This window comes from Kogia breviceps, chromosome 19 (assembly GCF_026419965.1).
Source record: "Kogia breviceps isolate mKogBre1 chromosome 19, mKogBre1 haplotype 1, whole genome shotgun sequence".
In the NCBI taxonomy this organism is placed as follows: Eukaryota; Metazoa; Chordata; class Mammalia; order Artiodactyla; family Physeteridae; genus Kogia; species Kogia breviceps.
The window spans coordinates 12478208-12502469 of NC_081328.1; the positions used below are offsets into that span (position 1 = coordinate 12478208).

Consider the following 24262-nt stretch of genomic DNA (forward strand, 5'->3'; position numbering starts at 1 on the left):
CAGGAATAAAGACAAAACTGGCTTCCACAGGGAGACGATGTTCTGAGCTGTGGCAGCACATCTTGTACGGAATCAGTCGGCAGAGATCACCTAGTCTCTCAGCTACAGAACCTTCAGCGGCAGGTGGGGATAGCCCGGAAGCTTCTCAGAAATGGCGAACTAGGTGAGACTGGCTCCCTGCTTTGGTCCTCCAGCCCCTTCCCTTTTATTCATTCTGAGATCACCTTGAATTCAGGGATACTCGGTGAAGACTGAAGAATTGAGTTTAGTTATCCCCATGCCAGCCACAAGATGGCTTTGTAGGCCAATGAGACCAAACCCTTACCAGCTCAGTTTGCATGGTGTCCTTGAAAAGGGGCCAACTGATTTAAGCTGTTGTTCTCTTAGGCATCAGAGAGTTAGTTAAAGACTAACGGGTTATCTCTGACATCCGTGATCTTTGTGCATATCCAGAAGTTCAGTGTCATTTATTTTAATTCGAGGGCCTCATGACCTAATTTCCTAGAGAAATTGTTCTGCCCTCATCAGAGCATCATCTCTCTTCTAAAGAGCAGTGGGGGGACTTCCCTGGTGGTCCAGTGGTTAAGAATCCGCCTTCCAACGCAGGGGAGGCAGGTTTGATCCCTGGTCAGGGAACTAAGATCCCACATGCCACGGGGCAACTAAGCCTGTGCACCACAACTACTGAGCCCACCGACCACAACTAGAGAGCCCAACGTGCCACAGCTACAGAGCCCAAGCACTCTGGAGCCCGTGTGCCACAACTAGAGAGCCTGAGCGCCACAACTACTGAGCCCATGCTCCGGAGCCCGCACACCACAACAAAAGATCCCACATGTGGCAACTAAGACCTGAGGCAGCCAAAAATAAATTAAATAAATAAATATTTTTTAAAATAAAAATAAAAAAAAATAAAGGGCAGTGGGGCATGTGCCCAATGGGTGTAAGTATCCTGCTTTTTCCAGAAAGGGAGTGACGGAACCCCTCGTTACCTTGGAAAACTCTGCCTTAGAGCTTAACATCGTGGGAATTTATTTACCCTATTTTTATGAAAGTTGACCTTTAGCTTAGGTTTTTGAGTCAAGAGAAATAATGACCATAAATGGAATGTAGTCATTCCACTTCAAACTGAAGTTGGAAACCCACAGTAAATGTGGGGAGGCCTCCCCCAGCACCTTTTGCTATTGAAAGAGAAAACATAAGAGAACAGCTTTATTGGAACAAAAATTGTGGGTTGATCACAACCCAAGGAGACGAAGTGGGGTTTCCACATTCAGCCCAGCCCATAGAGGATTTAAGGGCTGGGTTCTTATTTCTAAGATGGGGTTTGTGTCTGTAATGAGGCCACTTTCCTTTGAGTTGATAGAGGGAGCCATTCAGCTGTTGTTGGGATGCCAGCGTGATGGTGAGAGCTTCCTGTTGGCGGAACACGGCATGGTGGGAGAAATCGAGGATGACCTGGCCCAGGCCTATGCTGCCTTAGGTAAGGTGTGTGCCTTCACCTTCCGCTCCAAGGAATGAGCTTGCCTTGTGTGTTTGGTCATGATCTTAGCCTCGTCTGGTTGGTTCTCTCTTAGTCTTTCAACTGAGGCTGCTCTCACTTCCATTTAGCTTTCCTTGCCCTGAAAATGTTCACCCACGGTTGACTGTGGTTCTTTTCTGGAACAAGATTTTCCTTTCTTTGCAGGGGACTGGGAGAAGTCAGCCACCCATCTACAGAAGAGTCTCCGAGTGGTTGAGGTTCGCCACGGGCCATCCAGTGTTGAGATGGGCCATGAACTCTTCAAACTGGCCCAGATCTTCTTCAATGGGTAAGTCTTTCTCTTGTTTCCGAGCACTTCACTGGGCCACATATTGTTCTCTTATTAGGCTCTTCTGTGTATCCCTTTTATTTTCTGCAGTGCTTTTACACATGTTGACTCGTCTTTATTTCCCGTTTAGGAGAGATTCTTCCTTCTGTTCCGCTGACAAACATGAAACTTTAGAATTTCCTCCTGGGGGACATAGGGAAGCTCTTAGCTCTGCAGGGAGTTTCCCAGGGAGAACTTGCCCGGGCCCCCGCCCCCCAACCCACCACCGTCATAGCGGTTCTTCTCAGTCCCCTCCCTGCCCCGCCCCCCTCTGCCCCCCCAAGGCCCGTTATTCACACCTCCCTCCCTCAGCACTCATTCTCAGAACCCTCAGCTCCAGGGCCTCTTCCTTCTCCCTGGTCCTATTCCTTTTAAAGCAGCCGTAATCAAGCACGAGTCATCTGGCTCCCCGGGGGACATCTGGCAATGTCTGGAGACAGTTTTGATTGTCATGACTCAGGGTGGAGGCCAGAGATGCTGTTAAACCCCCGACAGTGCACGAGACAGCCCCCCCGCCCCGTGCACACACAGCTAAGAATTATCTGGCCCCAAATGTCAATAGTGTCAAGGTTGAGAAACCCAGCTTTAAAGGTTAAAAGGAAAGAACAGTAGGGTTGATGAGTTGATGCCTCATCCGCTTTTGTAACTGGGATCTCACTAGGAGACCCTAATGTCAGTATTTCTAGATGGAATATGTCCAACCTTGGTAAAAGCTGCTGTGTGGTAAAGTGTTTGAGGCTCGGTCCTAGGATTATGAGGTGGGTGGACCTGATACCCAAGACATAGAGGCAGTCCACCCCATCAGAGAGAGGGAAAGGGCTGCAGAGTCAGGCCATAGGCAGACTCCGTGACTCCAAGGCAGAGACTCCTGAGTAAAACTTGGGGTAAATATCAGATTAGTGCTTTGAGATATGCCTGTTTCTTAGAATCCTGGAAACTTTATACCTTTTTCTCATAACTTTCATCTCAACCTCTGCCTTTCAGTGTGTTTCTGAGAGTCTTATCTGCCCTTCTAGATTATAAGATCCTTGAAGACAAAGATGATCTACTTTACATTCTCCACAGGGTATGAGTAGGCCCTCAGTTAATGTTTGCCTGATTGAATGGGTGGATTCACTCCTCTTAACCTCCTTTGGTTCAGGTTTGCAATACCTGAAGCTCTGAACACAATACAACAGGCAGAAAAGGTTCTGCTGGTGCACTATGGCCCTTGGAATGATGAGATCCAGGAGCTACAAAAGATGAAATCCTGTTTGTTGGACTTGCTGCCCATCCCTGTGGGACCCAACAAATAGGGTCCCAAGGGGACCTTGACCAACAGGAAAGGAGCCCGTATGGGAGGAGTTAAAGAGGGTCTGTTGCTGCTGAGCTGTCGCCAAACAATACAGGACTTGCCCGACAGTCACAAGCCCAGTGTATGAGGGGAGGGGAAGGCTTAGAAAGCTTTGCAGTTGGAGACGTGCTCACCTATTTTGATGAATGTTTCTTGAAGTAGTTAACTGCTGTGCAACAAAAACTCCCGGTTCCCAGAAAAAAACTTAAAACTGGTATCTGGAGAGCCTAAGCCCTTTAAAAGGATTTTAGCTGATCTGCAGGCATCTGGATGTTAGCCTGGGGTTTTGGCTAGACGCCACCTCACTAAATGATGATAGTCTGTTTCCCTGGGACATTCCTTTGATTTCTAGTAGTAATGAAATGTTGTGTACCACTCCAGTGGGAACTTAAACTCAATAGTTGTATTGTAATTGAAAAATAATTATAAGCAAGAAATTAGTGAGGCTCCTTACCTCTGGAGATAGTTTCATTTATGGTACCTAGCTTCCTTGAATCCTTTGTTAAAACTGGTGGAGTATAAATTGTGAATAGAGAAATAAATATGGGGCCATTTTATTGTTGGGCAGTTCCTTCCTAGGATGGCAGCTCTAAATTTGTTTTTGACCAGTTTTTGAGCCCTTATTCTCTGGTTTTCATTCTATACTCTGGGCAGACTCACTGACCAAACACTAATAAAATCAAGCTTGTAGCAATGACTTTACAACACATCGTTTCTGAGTTCTGTTTATTAGCAAGCCTGAAAAGAGACCACTTTTTTCTACCTCCCCAAGCAGGCAAATGAAATACAGACTGCATAATTACTGAGAAGGGAAAAAAAAAACAAACCAACTTCAGAAGATGCTGAGGGTGTGGGCATTGCTGCTAACGGTTTCAAGAGACAAAAAGTAGGAATGATAGCTGTTGTCTACCTGGTTGTATAGCAATAGTCTAAACCCCATCCCGGTCAGAAGGCCGGGAGACTCTGGGTCTGAACCCTGGGTCCTCTATCACCGCTGGGGTCAAGTGGTTCAGATGAGTTGGTGGAAAGGAATACACACTGCTTTGAGAGTTTGCCCACCCCGGCCATGCCCAAGAAGTGCCCAGTGGCTGCCCCGGCATTATAATCAGGAACTGAATAGCCCTGAAGCTGCCTGGCAGTAGCTTTTCAGGAAGCTGAGTGTTCAGAACATGCATGGTTCACACTCAACTGTTTGAATGAAGGGCAGGCAGAATCGCATTTATCTTCCTTTCTACTAACTCACTTTGGCAAGGGCTGTGGCCAATGAGATGTTTTGGTAGAACTAACTCTTTCAGGAAGAAAAATTTAGCCTTGTGACCAATTCTGTAGTTCTTTTCCAAACACTTGGCATGTTTCATGTTCCTGAAAAAGGAGGTTCTGTTGTACTTTGTAAAATAGGCCCCCTTCCTTAAAAAGAATATGTGTAGAATTTTACATAGCAGACCTCATTTTATGTGAACTTGAGAGCTTTCTTTAAATGCTCTATAAAATAAGGAATTATTTCCTGAAGTTACATACTTCCTCTCTTATCTGTCTGCATGTTATCCTGTATTGTCAGGTGACATTAGCTTGACTGGGGGATATCCGTGCTTGCATTCAAACCTAAAGTCCAGTGCATTTAAGAGCATGGTCCACTGATTGTGGAGACAGGAAATTCCTTCCCAGCGGGATTAGTGACCTAGAGTGTAAACCCCACAGAGCAGAGAATCAATCCCGACATCATACAATGCAAACAAACAACTACAGTTCTTATCTCACCTGGTGACTTTCTGCAGAGTTTAGTTAGACCCAGGCTATAAATACGGGACCAGCAAATTCCTAAAGGGTTATTTATCTTCATATTAAATTAAACGTACCTCGAAATAGGAGGAGGAACAGGGTAACAAAAGTTAAGGATAAAGCACTTTTATTGCAAAGAATACATTGAAACATAGGGGCAGCCTTCATGTAATATATAATCTGCCATCCCTCTAGCGTTTTCTTCTTCTGGGGTATTTGAACATTAAATTGGAGCATTAAGTGCCCCTGGGGTCCAGAATTTTGCCTATGAAGAGAAGGGTCCCTGTGTCTGTGTCCCTAAGTACAAAGATGAAAGGTTGGTTAAGGTGATAGTCCAGGGGGAAGGTGAGGTGGGCAGGCTGGAGCCCTGGGCTGGGGGTGGTACCCGCCCCGTCTTCGTTCCACTCAAAGCCAGTGCGATGTTCCACTTGAGTAAGTTTGATAGGTTTGCCCGTGATCTTGCTAAAGTCTGGTGAATCAAACAAGGACTGCAACTCTGCAGAGATTGAGAGAGATTTCCGTCAAAACCTTGCCTCCTCAACACCCCAAGGAAGAGTACAGTCCTGATTCTTAAATTCTGATTCTCAAGAAGGCAAGCGAGCTGGGAGCAAAACACCACTTTTGACCTTCTGTGAGGTATGTAGAGACTTCTGGGCTGGTTAAGGATTAAGTGACTTGCCCAGGAGCACACAGCAAGTGAGGGTAAGATTAGAAACCAGGTCAACAGACCCTGTCTTGAGAGGCAGTGTTCTGACGTATAAGACGTGTTCATATATATAAGACGTATGCTCTTGGGGCTGAGGAATGAGTCTGATAAGGAAGGCAGTTCAGTCTTCCCCTCCAGCACTATTAGAATTAAGGAAACATCCCTGGCCTCGGTACAATGCCATGGAGCCTTTGCGTTCCGCTTAGCGGGGTGGAAGGCTCAAAGACTCTACCCCACCCACCCCAGGAGCAAAGAGGTCTCGCAGAAACATACTCATCTCCTGCACGGACTTCGTGAGTTCGCCTTCGTAACTCAGCTTCAGCTTGGGGATGGTCAGGACCGCTTGAACAGTCTTCAGTTCTCGGTCTATGTCACGAACGAACTCAGAGGTGAGGCTCTCTTCTATGATGGTCAAGTTCTGGGTCACCTTCAGAGGCAGGAAGAAGGTGATACTCACGCTCCCGGTCAAGGGCAGCTGGGCAATCTGAAACAACAGGGAGGAAGCACACGCGTTAGTCCTTTGGAGCCCAGGAGCGTAGAGAGAGGCACACCCCCCCAAGCCGCCTTCTCCTCTCCTGTAACCAGGCCCTGCCTCGCTTTCCCAGCCCCTCATCTATGGAACAGTTGTCCCGCCAAGCTATTGCTTTCCGGCAGCAAGATGTCTACTGATGTTTCTTCAAAAAGTAGGCCGTTGTCTTTTCTTACCTGGGCCTGATACCAACTGAAGTTATCTGCTGAAAGAATTTTCTCCTGTGCTTCTAAAGAGCTAGAATTGAATTCCAGGTCTGTGTTTTCTCCCAGTGTTTGTCTGCTAGCAGTTACTGATCATCTGTCATGTACAGAGCCCTGGACTAGAAGTGGGGACTCCGGGCAGAGCACACAGAAGCAGTAATACAATGGTCCTTTGAGCAGCGGTCCTTAACCTCAGGTCCACAGGACAGATGGCATCAGAGGTCCCAAGAGCCCCTGAAACCATCTACAGAAATGCATACGTGGCATTTCTCTCCAGTGCTTCAGGTGTTTTGTCCGATTTCCAAAGAAAAAAGTTAAGAACTACTGACTTCGCATTTTCAAAAGTCAGGTATGAGAGACTTAGAATGCCAGCAGCTTGGAGTTTGTGACAGTGTTTGAAAGTTTAGTTTAACTTTGACTTCTAGAAATACAAGTTCTCCCCCCCAAAAAAAGAGAAAAAGAAGGAAAGAAAAGACAAGAATCAACACCAGCATTTGAGTGCCCAATCTTTTTTTTAAATTTTGTAATTTCATGCTTATTAACATTTTTTCAGATTTATTCAGACGTATACTATACGTTGATCATGACACTCCCCTGCATACTTTTTTTTGGGGGGAGGGGGCCGCACAGCATGTGGGATCTTAGTTCCCTAAACCCACATCCCCTGCATTGGAAGCGCAGAGTCTTAACCGCTGGACCACCAGGGAAGCCCCTTGAGTGCGCAGTCTTGCGGGCCCATTTCACATTACCTTCTCAACCCTTACAGGAGACCCTGAGTGAGAGGATGTTTAGAAAACTGTGCCCCTTTATTTTGAGGAAAAAAGGCTCAGAGAAACTATTAACTTACTGAAAGTCACACAGCGGGTAAAATTTAGACAGCTGTCAGATCTCAAAAGTCATTCTAGGGCTTCCGTGGTGGCGCAGTGGTTGGGAGTCCGCCTGCCGATGCGGGGGACGCGGGTTCGTGCCCCGGTCCGGGAGGATCCCACATGCCGCGGAGCGGCTGGGCCCGTGAGCCATGGCCGCTGAGCCTGCGCGTCCGGAGCCTGTGCTCCGCGACCAGAGAGGCCATGACAGTGAGAGGCCCGCGTACCGCAAAAAAAAAAAGAAAAAGTCATTCTATTCCCACTACACCATCCTTCTGTCCCCGCACCCACTACTCACTCTATCCCTTACAGACCTTGCAGTTGAGATCAGAATCCAAGCCGTAGCGTAAAATGGCCTTAGGGTCTGACATCATGGGGACTTTCACGGTCCTCTCCTCATCCAAGTGGAAATCATCTAGGGAAGTCTTCCTGGAGTCAAACTTTGTTACCCACTGCCCTGGAATGAAACAAATCGAGTGCCCTGAGCCCCAGGAGACCAGAAAGGCATTGGGGCTGCGCTGAGGCCAAAGCACACTGCTGAAAATTGCCTGGCTACAGGCATCTCAGTCGTCAGAGGCCCTGCTACATAGGGAAGAGCTCTATCTCAGAATGTGCAGTCTGGAGCACAAACTTTCTAGGGTCCTGAATACCTTCCATACATAACCTCAGGAGGAAGTAGGTTGATTGTCGGGTTTGTTCAGGTTCTGTGATAGCTTAGGAGAAAGGTAAACTGGTGTACACTTCTACAGTGTTGTGTCCGGAAGACAATCCAGGGAGGCCAGAGCTGGAAGGGACCTCGACATGTCATCAACCCTCTCATAGCTGAAAAAGCCCGGAACCCCAGAGAGGCGAAGTGATACCAGCGCTCACACAGCGAGCCGATAGTTTAATGTGGCCTTTAACATGCTGGTCTGTAACAGCTTCTTTCATGTGCTGGAGCTCAGTGCTTCCGGGAAGACTTTTCTCTAGGAGTTTAGGGGTCCACTCTGCCTGATAGACATGTTAAGGGGAGGCTGCCCAAAAGCCGACCCAAGGCTCAGATGAATAGGGCTGGCCTCACACTGGGCCTGTGGAAGAGACTTGGGTACATCAACACAGCCTAGAGGAATGTTGTTAGAAAACTAACAACAGTTTATCAATGACCTGCTGGGTGCCCCGGGCATGATGCTAGGGTCCATGTGAAGATGGGAGATGGGGGAAGGGGAAGGGGAACCTGGGACGAAGTGAGAGAGTGGCATGGACATATATACACTACCAAACGTAAAATAGCTGGCTAGTGGGAAGCAGCCGCATAGCACAGGGAGATCAGCTCGGAGCTTTGTGACCACCTAGAGGGGTGGGATAGGGAGGCGGGGAGGGAGATGCGAGAGGGAGGAGATATTGGGGATATATGTATATGTATGGCTGATTCATTTTGTTGTAAGGCAGAGACTAGCACACCATTGTGAAGCAATTATACTCCAGGAAAGATGTTTAAAAAAAAAAAAAAAAAAGATGGGAGGCGACACAGACAGAGTGTCCCTGAAGTCAGTGTATCATCCCTGAGTGAGAGACGAGAAAACAGGCCCCAAAAGGCTATGAAGCTTGTGCAGGGCTCTCCCGCCAGTACAGGCAGAGCTGGGCCTGGACCCTCACCTGGCTCCAGCCAGAAATCTACCGGTGCCTCTGCCCCAAACAGGTGCAAGAGTGGGCGTGCCCCCTTATCTCTGCTAGTCTTTCTCTACGGCCCCTCACACTTTGTAGGCACTTATCCACTGTTGGCCTTGGGTTTGATGACAAGCAGGCAGGTGCCTTTCCTGGGTCCTCCCCTGCCTTCTTTGCCTTCCCCTCTTTCCTGGTCCCATCTGACACTCACTGTCCACCCTTTGGCCAAAAGCCAAGTGGAGAAGCCCTCACCCTTGAAGTAAGCCACACCCAGGAGGAGAATGCTGATTCCACTGGGCATTTCCCGCGTGGACCTAGCGATTTTCCCTTTCATCCGGGCCTGCACCCAGTTGTTAATCTCCTGAAGGTCCAAGTGGGTGTTGCCGGTCAGGATTCTGGGCCTGGTCCCATACGACTTCTCCAGGGGTGCGACAAAGCTGGCTTTTATCCGCAGCTCTGCGAAGAGACGGGGCAGAGGTGAGTGTGCTCTGAGAGCTAACCCAGCATCCTCTCGGAGAGGTTCTGGTTGACCCTCAGCAGGCCCTGACTTCCTGCCTGGCACCTTCCCAGGACGCGCCAGCACTCTGTGCCAGCTTCCCCAGGCACTGAACGGGGAACAACACATCTCACTCATTGCTGTTTCCCTTCACGCTGCTGCCCTCGCCCGACCCTCCTACTGCCTCCCTCAGCCCATTTCCTCTTTCCGATCCTCTCTGGGCTCACAGGGCCCCTTCCTGCCCCCCAGGGCCAGGCCTGGCCGGGGCAGACGTGCTCTGGTGTTTAGAAGGAAACCCCCATGTGCAGCACAGAGCCCCACACGCCTCAGGCAGCCCGGACGACTCACTCCTCTCAAACACGATACGGGAAGCGCTCTTGAGGTTCTTCTCCGGGGCGGTGACGGAGGCGAGGAGTTCCTTATAGGTATCGTGAATATCTGGCTTGCTGATCAGGTCATAGTAGAGAGCCCGGTGAATGATGGATTCTGTCCGCTGCTCCGCTCCTGCCAAAGGGATGGGCGTGTGAACCTCTGTAACTGCCCACTGGGGCCTGAGTCAGGCCAGCTCATGGGACGGTGCAGGGACACCGCACCCTAAGTCTTCTTGTCTGCTGGTACTAGGGACGTTCTAGGTGGAAAGGAATTTGAGGGCAATGGAGGAAAAATAGATTTTCCTGAAGGTAGGCTAAAGGCATCAGGCCTAGAGAGAGATGAGGGTGGGAGCGAGGCTTCAAGTCCCTGTGTGCTTCTCCCATCACAACACTTACCAGACCGTTCTGCAGTTTCCTGTTCATTCGTTTCCCCCTTGAGCTCAGCTGTGTGACCCGAGCGAGGGCACAGACCGTGCCTGTTTGTGTGCAGTTATGTCCCCAGAGCCTAGCCACACCGACGAGGCTGGCACATAGGAGAAGCTCGCTTAAGGAATGTCCGTAAGTGGTCCCGAGGCCACACACCCGTGTCAGCAGTGCTCTGCGCCCCCGAGCTCCCACTCCGCAAACGCCAGGACCCCCAGGCCCAGCCTCTCGGCCCTCTTCACCGTCCCTGAGTGAAGCGTCTCCAGGACTTAGAGTCAGAGATGTGCAGAGGCCGGAGGGCAGCTCTAGGATGCAGGGCTTTCTACATCCAGGAACTCACCCAGCGAAAGGGCAGAGAGCGCCGTGGCCACGCTGAGCGGAGACAGGAGCACGTTAGCAGCGGGGCTCTCCCTGGACCTCACGCGGTACAAGTCGTAGCCAAAGTTGGAGACAGCGGCCGCCAGCTTGTTCACAGGGACCTTGAAGAAGGGATCCTCCTCCTCCACTGGCACCCCCGTGGTCTCGGGGGCCAAGGAGCCCTGCGTTTGAGGACAAGGACCAGTGCAGGTGAGCACGGGATGACTGGTCTCATCGCTTTGTGTGGCACTGTCCTTCTGGTCCCTGAGGCTGTCCTGCCTGAGGATGGTGCTTAGCCTAACGTTGGAATGAGTCTGTGCCCCCTGCTCCTGTAGGGGCGCTCTGCTGGGGAGAAGTTAGCTGGCCAGCTTTAGGCACCACTGACCTGTGAACCTCAGGCCTGTAACACATTAAAAATAAATAAAAGGAGAGGAGTCCCCCTTCCCAAGAAATTCTGTTCTCAGGCCAGACAGGCTCCCTGTCTGCTTACCCTTGCTCACTGCTCCCGGGTCTCCACCTGGACCCTCCTATCAAACCCTTCCTGTCTTTCATGGCCCTGATTAGATATCAACCCCTCCACCACAGACTTTCCCTGATGGCCCCAATGAGAAGGCACCTTTTGGTTTTCTGACCACTTTTTCAGAGTTAACTACCGCCTACCACGTGCCAGCCTCTGTGCTAGTTCTTTTTATTTGACTTACTTCATTTCATACCAGTCAATGTAGATGATACCACCAAAGACTACTATCTCAAAACACTGAGTTCCTTGAAAGCCAGAACTGGGTCTTTCATATTTCCACCCATCCCCAGCACCCTACAGAATAGGTGTTCAGTAGATAAAAAATAAGTGACTGTCCGTGATGGCCCTGTAAGGATTTTTTTTTTTTTTTTGCGGGCCTCTCACTGTTGTGGCCTCTCCCGTTGCGGAGCACAGGCTCCGGACGCGCAGGCTCAGCGGCCATGGCTCACGGGCCCAGCCGCTCCGCGGCACGTGGGATCCTCCCGGACCGGGGCACGAACCCGTGTCCCCTGCATCGGCAGGCGGACTCTCAACCACTGCGCCACCAGGGAAGCCCCTGTAAGGATATTTTTAATCCCATTTTATAGATAAGAAAACAGACTCAAGTAACAGTGACTTGTCTAAGATGATAAAGCTAGTGAGAGGTTGAACCAGGATTCAAACTTGGAACTCAAGACAAAGTCCAGGGACTTCCCTGGTGGCGCAGTGGTTGAGAATCCGCCTGCCAATGCAGGGGACACAGGTTCGAGCCCTGGTCCGGGAAGATCCCACATGCCGTGGAGCAACTAAGTGCGTGCACCACAACTACTGAGCCTGCTCTGTAGAGCCCACAAGCTACAACTACTGAGCCCACATGCCACAACTACTGAAGTCCACGTGCCTAGAGCCCGTGCTCCACAATAAGAGAAGCCACCAAATGAGAAACCCGCGCACCGCAGCAAAGAGTAGCCCCCTCTCGCCCCAACTAGAGAAAGCCTGCACACAGCAATGAAAACCCAGCACAACCAAAAATTAATTAATTAATTAATTTTTTTTAAAAAAAGACAAGGGACTGGTCCAGAAGTGCCCTGGTCCCTTGTGTGACAGTCACTCCCCCACCCCCACTGTCACATAGCATAGGCTTCTCAGCATCTGCCTTTGCAACCCGACTCTGCTCTCTCTGGACAGGAAAGAGGCCTTTCCACACTCTTACACCTCTGCTGCCCCCTGGTCAGGACTGGAACAAATATCCAAGGGCACCACCCACTCAGTGAGAACCACAAGTAATGCAAGGTAATGAGAAAAGGTCTTCACTGAGGGGACAGACCTGGACTTGTTAGAGCGCTTTTGCCTTTCACCTTGTTCGATCGTAGGTTTGTCCCCACTCGGTTCTATGAAAGGCAGGGTGAGACACTTTATGTTTTGCTGATGGAAAAACCAAGGCCCTGTCTAGACAGAAAGGCCAGAGTCTGGCCTGCAACCTGGGTGTTGTCCTGTCTCCCATGCTGCCTACTGAGGAGGGGCTGGAATTGCTGATGCCCCCCCAGGCCCCCACCACACACACCCCGCCTCTGACCTCCTCCAGGCCGGTGTTCTGGCAGCTGCCGTACCCGAGGAGGGCTCCAGTCCAGAGGAGTAGCACAAAGGCCTGCATCCTGGGGCCTGCAAGAAGGCAAAAGAGGTGGCAGGCTGCTTCCCTCACCCACCACCCTGTAACACCCAGCCACCCTGGGCAGGTAGCAGGGCCTTAGCAGGGCTCGGCACCTTCCCTCCAGCCTCCCCGGGCTGGAAGTGGACCCTCAGCTTGCTGATCCCTCCCTCTCAGCACCTCCCCAGCCCTCCCCCTGCCTCACAGCCCACGGTCCTATGGTGAGCTTGTGCTTTCATCCATTGTCTGTGCCAGGAGACCCACCTTTGAGCCTAAACCTCCAGGGTAGTGAAGACCCAGCAGTGGGCTCCTCTGTGGGACATAGACATTTGGGTCAATGTCTAGTAAAAGCACGGGGGCAGAACCTAGGTCTCAGATGTAGAATGACAGAATATAGAGAACGGGGGCATCCGGTCCAGCCCCTGCTACCTCCAAGTTCTCAAACACTCTCCTTAAATACCTCTGCCCTGGAACCTGTGGCCTCATAAGCAACTCGTTCCCTTCTTGGACAGTTCTGTGTCAAAAGCGCTTACTCTCACGGTTAGGAGTGCTGGGTCTAGCGTCAGACAGCCCGGTCCCCAGCAGTGAAAGTGCTGAGTCCTAACCACTGGACCGCCAGGGAATTCCCCTCAGTTCTGTGTCTTAATACCTCTCTAAATCCCAGTGTCTTCTCTTGTAAAGTGGAAATCAAATAGTACTTACCTATTGTGATGAGAATTAAATTAGATGATGCCTTCATAGCACTTAGCGAGCAACACCAGAGACAGGTGAGTTCTCCAATGATCTCTGAGTCAAAATGTGTCTCCCTACTCCTGGAACCCCAGGGCCCCCCTTCTCCCTGGGGGTAGCCATGTCCTCTTCCCCCCACTAGCTCGGATCTAGCTCTGAAACCGCCAAGAATTCTTTCCTTCAGGTTAAGTAACCCCACTTCTTAGTAAGACCACCCAAGTCCCTTTACCTCCTGAGCAGTAGCCTCTTTGGACAGGACTCTGGTCTGACCAGAGAAACCGCCAAGAATTCTTTCCTTCAGGTTAAGTAACCCCACTTCTTAGTAAGACCACCCAAGTCCCTTTACCTCCTGAGCAGTAGCCTCTTTGGACAGGACTCTGGTCTGACCCCTGGACCACAAGGGAAAAGAGAACTCTGGGTCTAGGGCTCCCCCATTCCTTGCCCTCCTACATTCATTGCCTCTATGAGCTCACCCCTGGAATCAGGATGTGGAGGTGGGAGGGGATGAAGGCAGCTGGGGGTGTTCATAAATAAGATCTTCTGAGAGGCCTTCTCATTAGAAAGTGGGACAAGGTCTCAGCAACCAGGACCTCTGCTCTCTCTCCATCCATACTGCCATGTCAAGAACTTATCATCTGGGCTTCCCTGGTGGCGCAGTGGTTGAGAATCCATCTGCCAATGCAGGGGACACAGGTTCGAGCCCTGGTCCGGGAAGATCCCACATGCTGTGGAGCAACTAAGCCCGTGTGCCACAACTACTGAAGCCCGTGTGCCTAGAGCCTGTGCTCCGCAACAAGAGAAGCCACCGCAATGAGAAGCCCGCGCACAGCAATGAAGAGTAGCCCCCGCTCGCCGCAACTAGAGAAAGCCCACGCGCAGCAACGAAGACCCAACACAGCCAAAAATAAATAAATAAATAAAATAAACAAATTTATTTATTTATTTTTTTGTGGTACGCGGGCCTCTCACTGCTGTGGCCTCTCCCGTTGCGCGGAGCACAGGCTCCGGACGCGCAGGCCCAGCGGCCATGGCTCATGGGCCCAGCATGGCTCACGGGCCCAGCCACCCCGCGGCACGCGGGATCCCCCCGGACCGGGGCACGAACCCGTGCCCCCCGCATAGGCAGGCGGACTCCCAACCACTGCGCCACCGGGGAAGCCCAACAAATTTATTTTAAAAAAAGAACTTATCATCTGTCTTCCCTGCCCCTCCCCTCCCCTGCAGCACAAATACACCCGTGTGTGCACAGACACACAGGCCAAGGGTCTCAAGCTCTTTCTTCCTTTCATATACCCATACACACACACACACACACACACACACACACACACACACACATGCGCGCGCGCTTTCCTGACTTCTCAGAACAAATAGGAAAATTAAGAGTGCAGTGTGCGGATTTTGGGTCAAAGTCCTTAAAATTAAGTCTAATAAGCCACTGGACAACATTGTAGAGCATGAAAGGCTGAAAAAGAAAAGATGGCCTCTGAGTTTGCTTGGCTTACGGCCGGACGGCCAGTGGGCCCCAGCCCGGCTTTCTGTCTAAACACTGATCTCAAGCACGTGTCTCGCAGTGAGTTCCACAGACCCTTGTGTTCTCAGCCAGCTGCTCTTCCCCCCGGCTGCCCCTGCCACTCAGAGAGAAATCTTCCATTGAGACAACGGGAAGAGCTTTCTGCAGTGCAAGATAGAGCCCTTAAGGCCATCCAGGCTCACAGCTGCTCTCTCCACCCGGCCAGCCCCACCCAGAGCTGGCAGGGGCCTTCCCTGCCTGAGCCTCAGCAGACTGGCTTAGCGGAGACTGGAAATTCAGTGAGATGCAGGGCTAGAGGGAAAGCTGTTAGCTCTAGTTCCTGGGCCAGGGTAGGGAACTGAGATAGGAGGGAGGAGGTGGGAGATGTCATCCTGGCATGGTGTTTAAGGAAACCAAGTTCAGATGCACCTGAAGATGGATCTTCTCTGTAGGAGTCCCTACAGAGTTTGAGCCCAAACCTCGGGTCATGTGATCACTGTCACCACGTGAGTGGACTGAGGACTAAAGATGAGGTGAGCCACCCTGGCAGGGAAAGGCACCTGGGTCCACAGCTGGCCCAGAGCCAGTCTCCAGGATGCATAGTATTTTTTTTTTTTTTTTTTTTTTTTTTTTTTTTTTTTTTGTGGTATGCGGGCCTCACTGTTGTGGCCTCTCCCGTTGTGGAGCACAGGCTCCGGACGCTCAGGCTCAGCGGCCATGGCTCACGGGCCCAGCCGCTCCGCGGCATGTGGGATCTTCCCAGACCGGGGCACGAACCCGTGTCCCCTGCATCGGCAGGCGGATTCTCAACCACTGCGCCACCAGGGAAGCCCCAGGATGCATAGTATTAATGGCCCCTCTTTGAATCCTCTACCTCAAGGCCTGGGGATGAGGGAAGTGGAGAGATGATGGAAACCCCTCCGCAAGGCCAGTGAGAGGGTAGAGAGTGAGGGTCTGCACGGGGGCCCCTCTGAGCACACTCGGTGCCGAGTCCAAGACGACTGTTCTGTGGGCTTGTCCAGGCCTCCATCGCCTGGCCAGGGACACAGGAACAATGGTGCCATCCTGTCCAAAGGGCAGTGTCCAAGCCAGATCCCTGTCCTACCCGGCGGGGGAGGACGTAGATATCCTCCCAGTTGAGCCAAACTCAGGCCCGCCTTCCTGCCACATTGCCCAAATCAAGAAACACAAGGAAATGATTTTGTGATTTTGCCTTCAAGCTGGGAGGATAAATTTGAGCCAGTACATGTGTTTCAGATTAAACCCAGTTGTGAGACGAACACCATCCCTCCTGCTCCTCCCAGGACCGCACAGCCTCCAAGCCACACGGCAGTGGACCTCATGGGCAGGCAAGGGCACCACCCTCTGCCCTGGCTCTGGGAGGGAGATTCTGAGAGGTCCCTCCAGGCCCACCCCACCGTGCTCCCCATCGGTGCACAGGCAACTGTTTTCTGAAGTTTTGGAACCTGAATGAGCGGGGCCAGGGCACCCATGAGTTTCACCTCCCCACACCCCAGAAGGACCAGCCTTAGGGACAGAATTGCCTGGCCCGCTTCCCCTCCCTCCCCTCAGCGTGAGGGCTGAACTCTTGGTGGACCCGCCTGGGCCAGACAATGATGGGGTTTCTGGGAAGCCTGAAGTTTTTCTTTGGCCCAGACCCGCTCCTTGCTGTGGCTTGTCCCAGGGAGCACGTAGGGTGCGGGCAGCCCTTCTCTCCAGCCCCGGCAGCTGAGCCCCCAAATCCCATACACCAGCTGGGCTAAATAGCGGTCATTGTTGGTGAGAGGCCAAACCCCTGCTGGTCGCCCAGCTTTTACTGGCGGCTGATTTGGCCAAAGAAAAAGGGTGGGCACTGGATAGAAGGACCCAGCTGTCCTGCATCCCAGGCCTGCCCGGAAGCCTCCCCACAGGCCAGCTGCTTGGCAGTGTCGGGAAGTTAGCACCAGTTTGAAATCAGCACCAGTTGATTTTGAAAAGGCAGCAGCGGGGAGCTGAGCTCAAGCCACGGCCGGGCTGCAGGATGGGCTGCTTCCCTGACTGCCCCAGTGGAGGTACAGCTCCCGGACAGCCTCCTTCCCCCAAGGCTGCAGAGCCCCCTGAAGTGATGCTCAGACCTGACCCAGCAGCCAAGCTCTCTGCTTCTTCCCGCCACGACCCCCCTCCTTTGTTTCCCACCCATTTCATTCAGGAGTCTTTCCAGCCTCTCCTCCTAGCAGTGCAGTAGGGTTGGGGGATGAGGGGGTTCTGACCCCCAACTCCCTCTACCCTCTCTAACCTACTCACCCTGGTGCCCAAGCTGTAGGAACTACTGTCTCCCCACCTCCTCTCCCTTACACCCCTCTTTTCTGCTCTCTGAAGTACCCCTGCTTCACCCTCAGCCCCCCAGCCCAGAGGAGCCTCCCGTCTTCCCCAGACACACATGCAGACCAGACAGGGAGCTCTTTACCTGTGAGTGCGCTGCAGCTCCACGCCCAGCCTAGTGCACACTGAGGGGGCTTCTGCAAGCACCAGAGCTTTTTCTGCTGCCTCCTAATCCAGCGTCCAGCAGGTTTCAGATTACAGCTACTCCTTTCTTAAAGCGACCTGCACTCAATTTGGAGTCCGTGATTGCATCATTGTCCGGTGTTAACTTTAACCCACTGCTGCCCTTCCACCACACACCCTCAAGACAGACACATTCACACACCCTACTGCTCCACCAGACCTTCTCTGGGGTCCTGGCCTTCCCACCAGACAGGGCAGCCTGGCCAGTCTGGGTGGGAGCCAGGACTGAGGAAGAGTCTGGCAGGAGGAGGCCCAGGAGGAGGCCGGAGTAGAGGAAACAGCGGCCCAGAACTGAGACTCTGCGTTTTTCCTGGTCCTTGGTTCTGGTACTCGGATTTGGGGCAAGACATCACTGATGGCTCCTACCTTTCCTCAGCTGGAAAACGAGGGGTTGGTACTGGGATGTCTGTGTGCTTTTTTAGCCCTGAAATGCTCTGATTTCTGAAGATCAGAAAAGGCAGTGGGGAAATATCTGACCAGAGGAAGAGTGAGATGAACTGTAAACATTAGTCTTGAGAGGAGGCTGAGCGTGTGTGCACCGCAGAGATCACCTGGGAGGAAACCACTGAGGCCTTGCTCACCTGCAATGCATTGTGAAACTAAAATACTGTCATGGGAAATAATTAGAGAATGTACCAAAACATTTTCTAGGCATGTGTGGATCCTGGTCAGAAGCCCAGTGGTCATTCAGAGAAGGAGGGATCAGAAAAGGAAGGGAGAGCCTCTGGGATATTTAGAGGAAGAGAAAATTTAGGGGAACTTCACCTCCTGTGAGGCTCCAGGGAGCAGAGCTAGGGCCCCTGGAAATTTTCGGTGAACCAGATTCAGCGTTATTATAAGGAAGAGTGTATCAACGGTCAAGAGTTTATCCCTGGCGGTCCAGTGATTAGAACTCTACGTTTCCACTGCACGGGGTCCGGGTTCAATCCCTGGTCAGGAAACTAGGATCCCACAGGCTGCGTGGCACAGCTAAAAAAAAAAAAAAAAAAGTTCAATCATTTTTTTTTAAAATTTAATCAGTTATTTATTTATTTATTTGGCTGTACTGGGTCCTAGTTGTGACATGAGGGATCTTAATTGCTGCCTGTGAGATCTTTACTTACAGCTTGCAGGCTCTTGGTTGAAGTATGTGGGATCTAGTTCCCTGACCAGGGATCGAACCCAGGCCCCCTACATTGGGAGCTCGGAGTCTTAGCCCCTGGACCACCAGGGAAGTCTGCAGAGTTCAATCCATTCAACCAAAAACTGAGGACCTCTACTCAAAGCACTCACTAGGTACACAGAGAAGGAGTACATAGATGACTAAGACTCAGTGCCCACCCTTCAGAAGCTCACTGGCTAATAGCAGAGGAGGATGTGAGGCTAGATCCTTCCAGTATAATTCGGCACATTCTGTGATAGCAGTCTCTACAGCCATGCCATCCAATATGATAGCCACTAACCACATGTGGCCATGGAACAATTGAAATGTGGCCAGTCTGAGTTGTGATCTGATATAAGTATAAAGTACACACTAGATTTTGAATATTTAGTATGAAAAAGAATGTGAACTCTCTCAATAATTTTGATCCTGATTACATATATTAGGTTAAATAAATATATTGTTAAAATTAATTTCATCTATTTCTTTTTTAATGTGGCTGCTAGGAAATCTTAAATTACTTATGCGGTTTGCATTGTATTTCTACTGGACAGCACTGCTCTATAGGGTATCATGGCAGCACAGCTATAATATATGAATCTAAGCTGAGTCTTGAATAAGAATGAGCTAAGTATAGGAAGGTGGAAAGACGTGACTACACTGTGGACAATTTTTTTTTTTTTTTTTTTTTTTTTTTGCGGTACGCGGGCCTCTCACTGTTGTGGCCTCTCCCGTTGTGGAGCACAGGCTCTGGACGTGCAGGCTCAGCGGCCGTGGCTCACGGGCCCAGCCGCTCCGCGGCACGTGGGATCTTCCCGGACCGGAGCGCGAACCCGTGTCCCCTGCATCGGCAGGCGGACTCTCAACCACTGTGCCACCAGGGAAGCCCTGCCTGTGGATAATTTAAAACTGGATCCCTGTCTCTCATCATGCACAAAGATTAACTGTAGGTGCATTAGAGGTTTAAATGTTTCTGAAAAACAATTTCTGTTTTTGCAGAACCTTTTTTTAAACATTTTTATTTTTTAATTTTTTTTATTGGAGTATAGTTGATTTATAAGGTTGTGTTAGTTTCTGCTGTACAGCAAAGTAAATCAGTTATACATATATATACATCCACTTTTTTAGATTATTTTCCCATATAGGTCATTACAGAGTACTGAATAGAGTTCCCTGTGCTATACGGTAGGTCCTTGTTTGTTATCTATTTTATATATGGTAGTGTGTATATGTCAATCCCAATCTCCCAATTTATCCCTCCCTCCTTAACCCCCTGGTAACCATAAGATTGTTTTCTACGTCTGTGACTCTATTTCTGTTTTGTAAATAAGTTCATTTGTACCACTTTTTTAGATTCCACATATAAGCGATATCATATGATATTTGTCTTTGTCTGACTTACTTCACTCAGTGTGACAATCTCTAGGTCCATCCATGTTGCTGCAAAAGGCATTATTTCATTCTTTTTTATGGCTGAGTAATATTCCATTGCATATATGTATCACATCTTCTTTATCCATTCCTCTGTCGATAGACATTTAGGTTACTTCCATGTCCTGGCTATTGTAAGTAGTGCTGCAATGAATATTGGGGTGTATGTATCTGTTCGAATTATGGTTTTCTCTGGATATATGCCCAGGAGTGGGGTTGCTGGATCATACAGTAGCTCTATTTTTAGTTTTTTAAGGAACCTCCATACTGTTCTCCATAGTAGCTGTACCAGTTTACATTCCCACCAACAGTGTAGGAGGGTTCCCTGCAGCACCTTTTTAATGACTGTTTATTTAAATTATTCACTTATTTTTGAATAGGTATTTTTAAAATATGGTTCAAAACTCAAAAGCAACTAAAGATATACAGTGAATGACTCCTTTTCACTCTGATCTCCAGTCACCTGATTCCACTCCCTGGAGACAGCTGATGTTAATCTCTTTCATATGTATCCTTTCAGAGATAATTTTAATGGCTTAAAAAAAATGAAAACACATACACAACAGGCAAAAATGTAAATATTTTAGAAAAATGTATAGATGGATTTCTCTGTGATCTCTCAGTAGGAAAGTTTTTTTAGACAAGACACCAAAAAAAGCACAAATTATAAAAGATTGATAAATTTGACACTAAAATCAAAAACTTGTTTTCAGGAACAGATACCATAAAACAAAATGAAAAGACAAGCCTCACACTAAGAGAAAATATTTGTAACACAGATAACTGACAAAAAAAGATTACTAACTGTAATAGAGAAAGAACTACAAATCAATTTTTAAAAAAAAAAGAAAGAAGAAAACAATGCAACAGGAAAATAGGCCCAGGTAATTCACAGATGAAGACTCCTGAGTGGCCAATAAATTTATGAAAAGATGTTTTTCACCTGTAATCAGGGGACTGCAGATTAAATACTTTGATAAGTGTATTTCACACTCATCAGATGGGCGAAATTGAAACATCTGACAATACCAAGTATTGGTGAGCATGTGGAGGGCCAGGATCTCTTAGGCCCTCCTTATGAGAACACAAATTGATACAACCCCTTTGAAGAACAATCTGGCAACAAATGGCAAGGTTGTGCATAACCTCATGTGGCAGCCCTGGCAGTGAAAGATGAAAAACCCAAACCCAGAACTCGGCAATTCCCCTCCTAAACACGTGAGCCGAAAAGACTCTGCATACGTGCACGAGGATGTAGCAAGAATGTTAGAGCAGCACTGTGTCGTGGCAAAAAAAAAAAAAGGAAGCTCCGTCAATGTCCAGCAACGGGAGATTCGATAAAGGGTAAAAAAAAAAAGCCTACAGCTATGAGAAATACTAAAGGGAAGCCACTTAACACAGATTCATCTCACAATATGGAGTGATGCCAAGTTGCAGGATGATACATTTGCGGAAGGTTTAAAAACACACAGAATGGGGCTTCCCTGGTGGCGCAGTGGTTGAGAATCCACCTGCCGATCCTGGGGACGCGGGTTCGTGCCCCGGTCCGGGAGGATCCCACATGCCGCGGAGCGGCTGGGCCCGTGAGCCATGGCCGCTGCGCCTGCGCGTCCGGAGCCTGTGCTCTGCAACGGGAGAGGTCCCAACAGTGAGAGGCCCGCGTACCGCAAAAAACAAACAAACAAAAACACACACAGAATGATACTATTAATACATACCACTCAGGGATTAAAACTCATGTGGTGGGGCTTCCCTGGTGGCTCAGTGGTTGAGAGTCCGCCTGCCGATGCAGGGGGCACGGGTTCGTGCCCCGGTCCGGGAGGATCCCACATGCCGCGGAGCGGCTGGGCCCGTGAGCCATGGCCGCTGCGCCTGCGCGTCCGGAGCCTGTGCTCCGCAACGGGAGAGACCACAACAGTGAGAGTCCCGCGTACCGCAAAAAAAAAAAAAAAAACTCATGTGGTGAAAGTAAAAGAAATGCGTGAAAATCATAAAAACCAAATTCAGGATGATGGTTTGGGGGGCAGGGGAAGGATTGAGGAAGGGAATGTAGGACTATCACTATATTGAGAATATTTTTTAAGCTGGACGGTGGCCTTATATGATTTATCATACCCCTTTGTATGTCCTAATTATTTACAATAACTTATAAAGAAAGAAGATTTCTCTCTCTTCCGAGTAGCATGAAAGCAGTGTGCCCCACGCCTGCCAAAGGAGAGGGCCTGCACTGGTGATCTTCAAGGGCTAGGCTCCGGCAGGTAGCCCCTCTCCTGCCCAATCAATGTAATCCTTCTCTGAAGGACCATTCCACAGCCTTTAAACTGCATCTGCTACTCCCTTCTTTAAGGACTCTTCTTTTATTGCCGCATCCCCTAAAGCTAACGTCCATTTCGCCTTCCTCCCTCCCGGACATGCGGGAAAGAGCTGTTTACTCTTAGCGCCTTTCCTTCCTCACTGTCCAGCTTGCTTCTGTGCCCAGTTCTCCTTTGAAACTGCTGTCGCCAAGTTCACGGGTGACGTCTGCGTTGACCACCAAATGGCCATCTCCGCCCTCGCCAGCAGACGGCAAACTGTCCTTCCTTGAAACCCTGACTCTTCATACCCTCTCATTTTTCTCACACCTCAAAAGCCCCATCTTTTCCATCTTCCTTGCTGGCTTGATTCTGGGACACCTTTCCTCCTCTCTCCATCTACATCTCCTCTTTGGTGATTTCTGCCAATTCTGTAACTTTCAATGCATCTGCGAGTTCCCAAATATACACTTGCAGCCCAATTTGACATAGCCACATGGATGCCCAGCCTGTGAGAGGAGCATAAAATTAATCATCCAAACACTTCTGAGCACAAAAGCGGGTGCTGTGAATTAAGCTGGAACCACAGACATAACTCGAACAGTCCCAGGGAAGACTGGGACATATGGTCACCCTATATTCGTGTGGCATTTCAGTCATGTTCAAAATGGAAATCTCCAACCAGTCCTAAAATCTGTCCGTCACTCTGATTCCCATCTCAGTAAAACCCACTTTTCTCAACACAAAAATCCGGGGGCTTGAATGATGAGCCCCACCATCCTTGCCTCTTTCCTCTCCCTCATCTGCCATACAGTCTAGGCACAAATTCTATAACGCTACCTGCAAAATATACCTGAAGTCTGACCACTTTCCTGCATTTCCAGAGTCAGCAGCCTCGGCCAAGCCACCCATGTCTCTTGCCTGCTAACCAGCCTCCCTCCTCCTGCATTTGCGCCTCTTAAGTCTGTTCTTCTCACAGAAGCCAAATGAGCCTTCCAGAGCTGACCTCAGACCACGGTGCCCCTCAGTTAATGCCTGCCACCAGGGACTTCCCTGGTGACACAGTGGTTAAGACTTCACGCTCCCAATGCAGGGGGGCAGGGTTCGATCCCTGGTCAGGGAACTAGATCCCACATGCATGCCACAACTAAGAGTTCACCTGCTGCAACTAAGGAGCCTGCCTGCCGCGACTAAGACCTCGTGCAACTAAATAAATTAATTTTTTTAAAAAAGCCTTCCACAGGGAATGAATAATTGCCATCCCCAACGATACGGATGAATCTCACCAACAGGAGGTTGAATGAAAGAAGCCAGGCACAAGGGAGAACAGGCTGCACGAGTCCTTTACATAAAGTTCAAAACCAGAAAAAACTAGTCTTTTATCAGAAGCCGGGAGAGTGAGTACTGTTTGTTGATCTGAGTACTGGTTTCACAGGGGTACTTGGTTCGTGAAACAAATTCATTACGCTTAGGTACATTATGACTTGTGTACTTGGCATACTATGCTTCAACCCCAAATTTTAACTTGTTTATTGTCTAGACCACTCTACCACTAGATTTAGGCTCTGCGGGGTAGAGGTCTTGTTGGCTTTTTCATTGCTGCAGCCCCAGAGCCCGGGGAGCTGCTAGGCACACAGAAAGCACTTGACTAGTATTTACAGGGCAGAGGATGCAGTTAAGGCAGCCAGGCCGGCAGCACAGAGAACCCGGGAGGCGACAGCAGTGACCCTTGGGAGTGATGACTAGATCCAAACCGCGGCTAGAGCCCAGATGGAGAGGAAGAGAGAGCTGAGAAAAACTCAAGAGGTAAAATTAAGCTGGTGGACTTGCTGATTTAACTTTCCAGTTATCTCTTACCTCTCCTAAGATAACAACAACAGTCTTTACAGCGGCCCTAAATCCCTCAGTG

At 49.8% G+C, this 24262-nt stretch overlaps 2 protein-coding genes across 6 annotated transcripts in view; one reads left to right on the forward strand and one right to left on the reverse strand.

Moving 5' to 3' along the window:
- The window catches only part of SMYD4 (SET and MYND domain containing 4), a 31165-nt gene extending 27279 nt beyond the window's left edge, over positions 1 to 3886 (forward strand). The window contains exons 8-11 of one of the 3 annotated variants that reach the window (XR_010838332.1): positions 31 to 163; positions 1360 to 1483; positions 1688 to 1811; positions 2992 to 3883. Coding sequence is in view for 2 of the 3 variants with exons in the window: in XM_059046698.2 (XP_058902681.1) it covers positions 31 to 163; positions 1367 to 1483; positions 1688 to 1811; positions 2992 to 3145 (528 nt within the window). In the remaining variant the exon portion in view is untranslated. Of the gene's footprint in view, positions 1 to 30; positions 164 to 1359; positions 1489 to 1687; positions 1812 to 2991 lie in introns of all 3 variants that reach the window. The other 2 variants (XM_059046698.2, XM_059046700.2) reach the window with 2 other exon arrangements.
- A 1186-nt stretch (positions 3887 to 5072) lies between these two features.
- On the reverse strand, positions 5073 to 18459 carry SERPINF1 (serpin family F member 1). 3 transcript variants are annotated; one of them, XM_067022050.1, is made up of 9 exons: positions 18256 to 18459; positions 17393 to 17529; positions 12633 to 12718; positions 10541 to 10739; positions 9755 to 9910; positions 9163 to 9366; positions 7581 to 7723; positions 5942 to 6152; positions 5073 to 5458 (listed from the first exon to the last, which is right to left on the reverse strand). In XM_067022050.1, the coding sequence occupies exons 3-9, from the start codon at positions 12708 to 12710 to the stop codon at positions 5199 to 5201; spliced, it is 1251 nt and encodes a 416-aa protein (XP_066878151.1). In that variant the 5' UTR covers positions 12711 to 12718; positions 17393 to 17529; positions 18256 to 18459; the 3' UTR covers positions 5073 to 5198. The 3 variants fall into 3 exon arrangements, with proteins under 3 accessions (XP_066878151.1, XP_058902758.1, XP_066878150.1); XM_059046775.2 differs by lacking the exon at positions 18256 to 18459 and having other exon boundaries at positions 17393 to 17833; XM_067022049.1 differs by lacking the exons at positions 17393 to 17529; positions 18256 to 18459 and adding an exon at positions 13907 to 14105.
- Positions 18460 to 24262: the final 5803 nt, after the last annotated feature.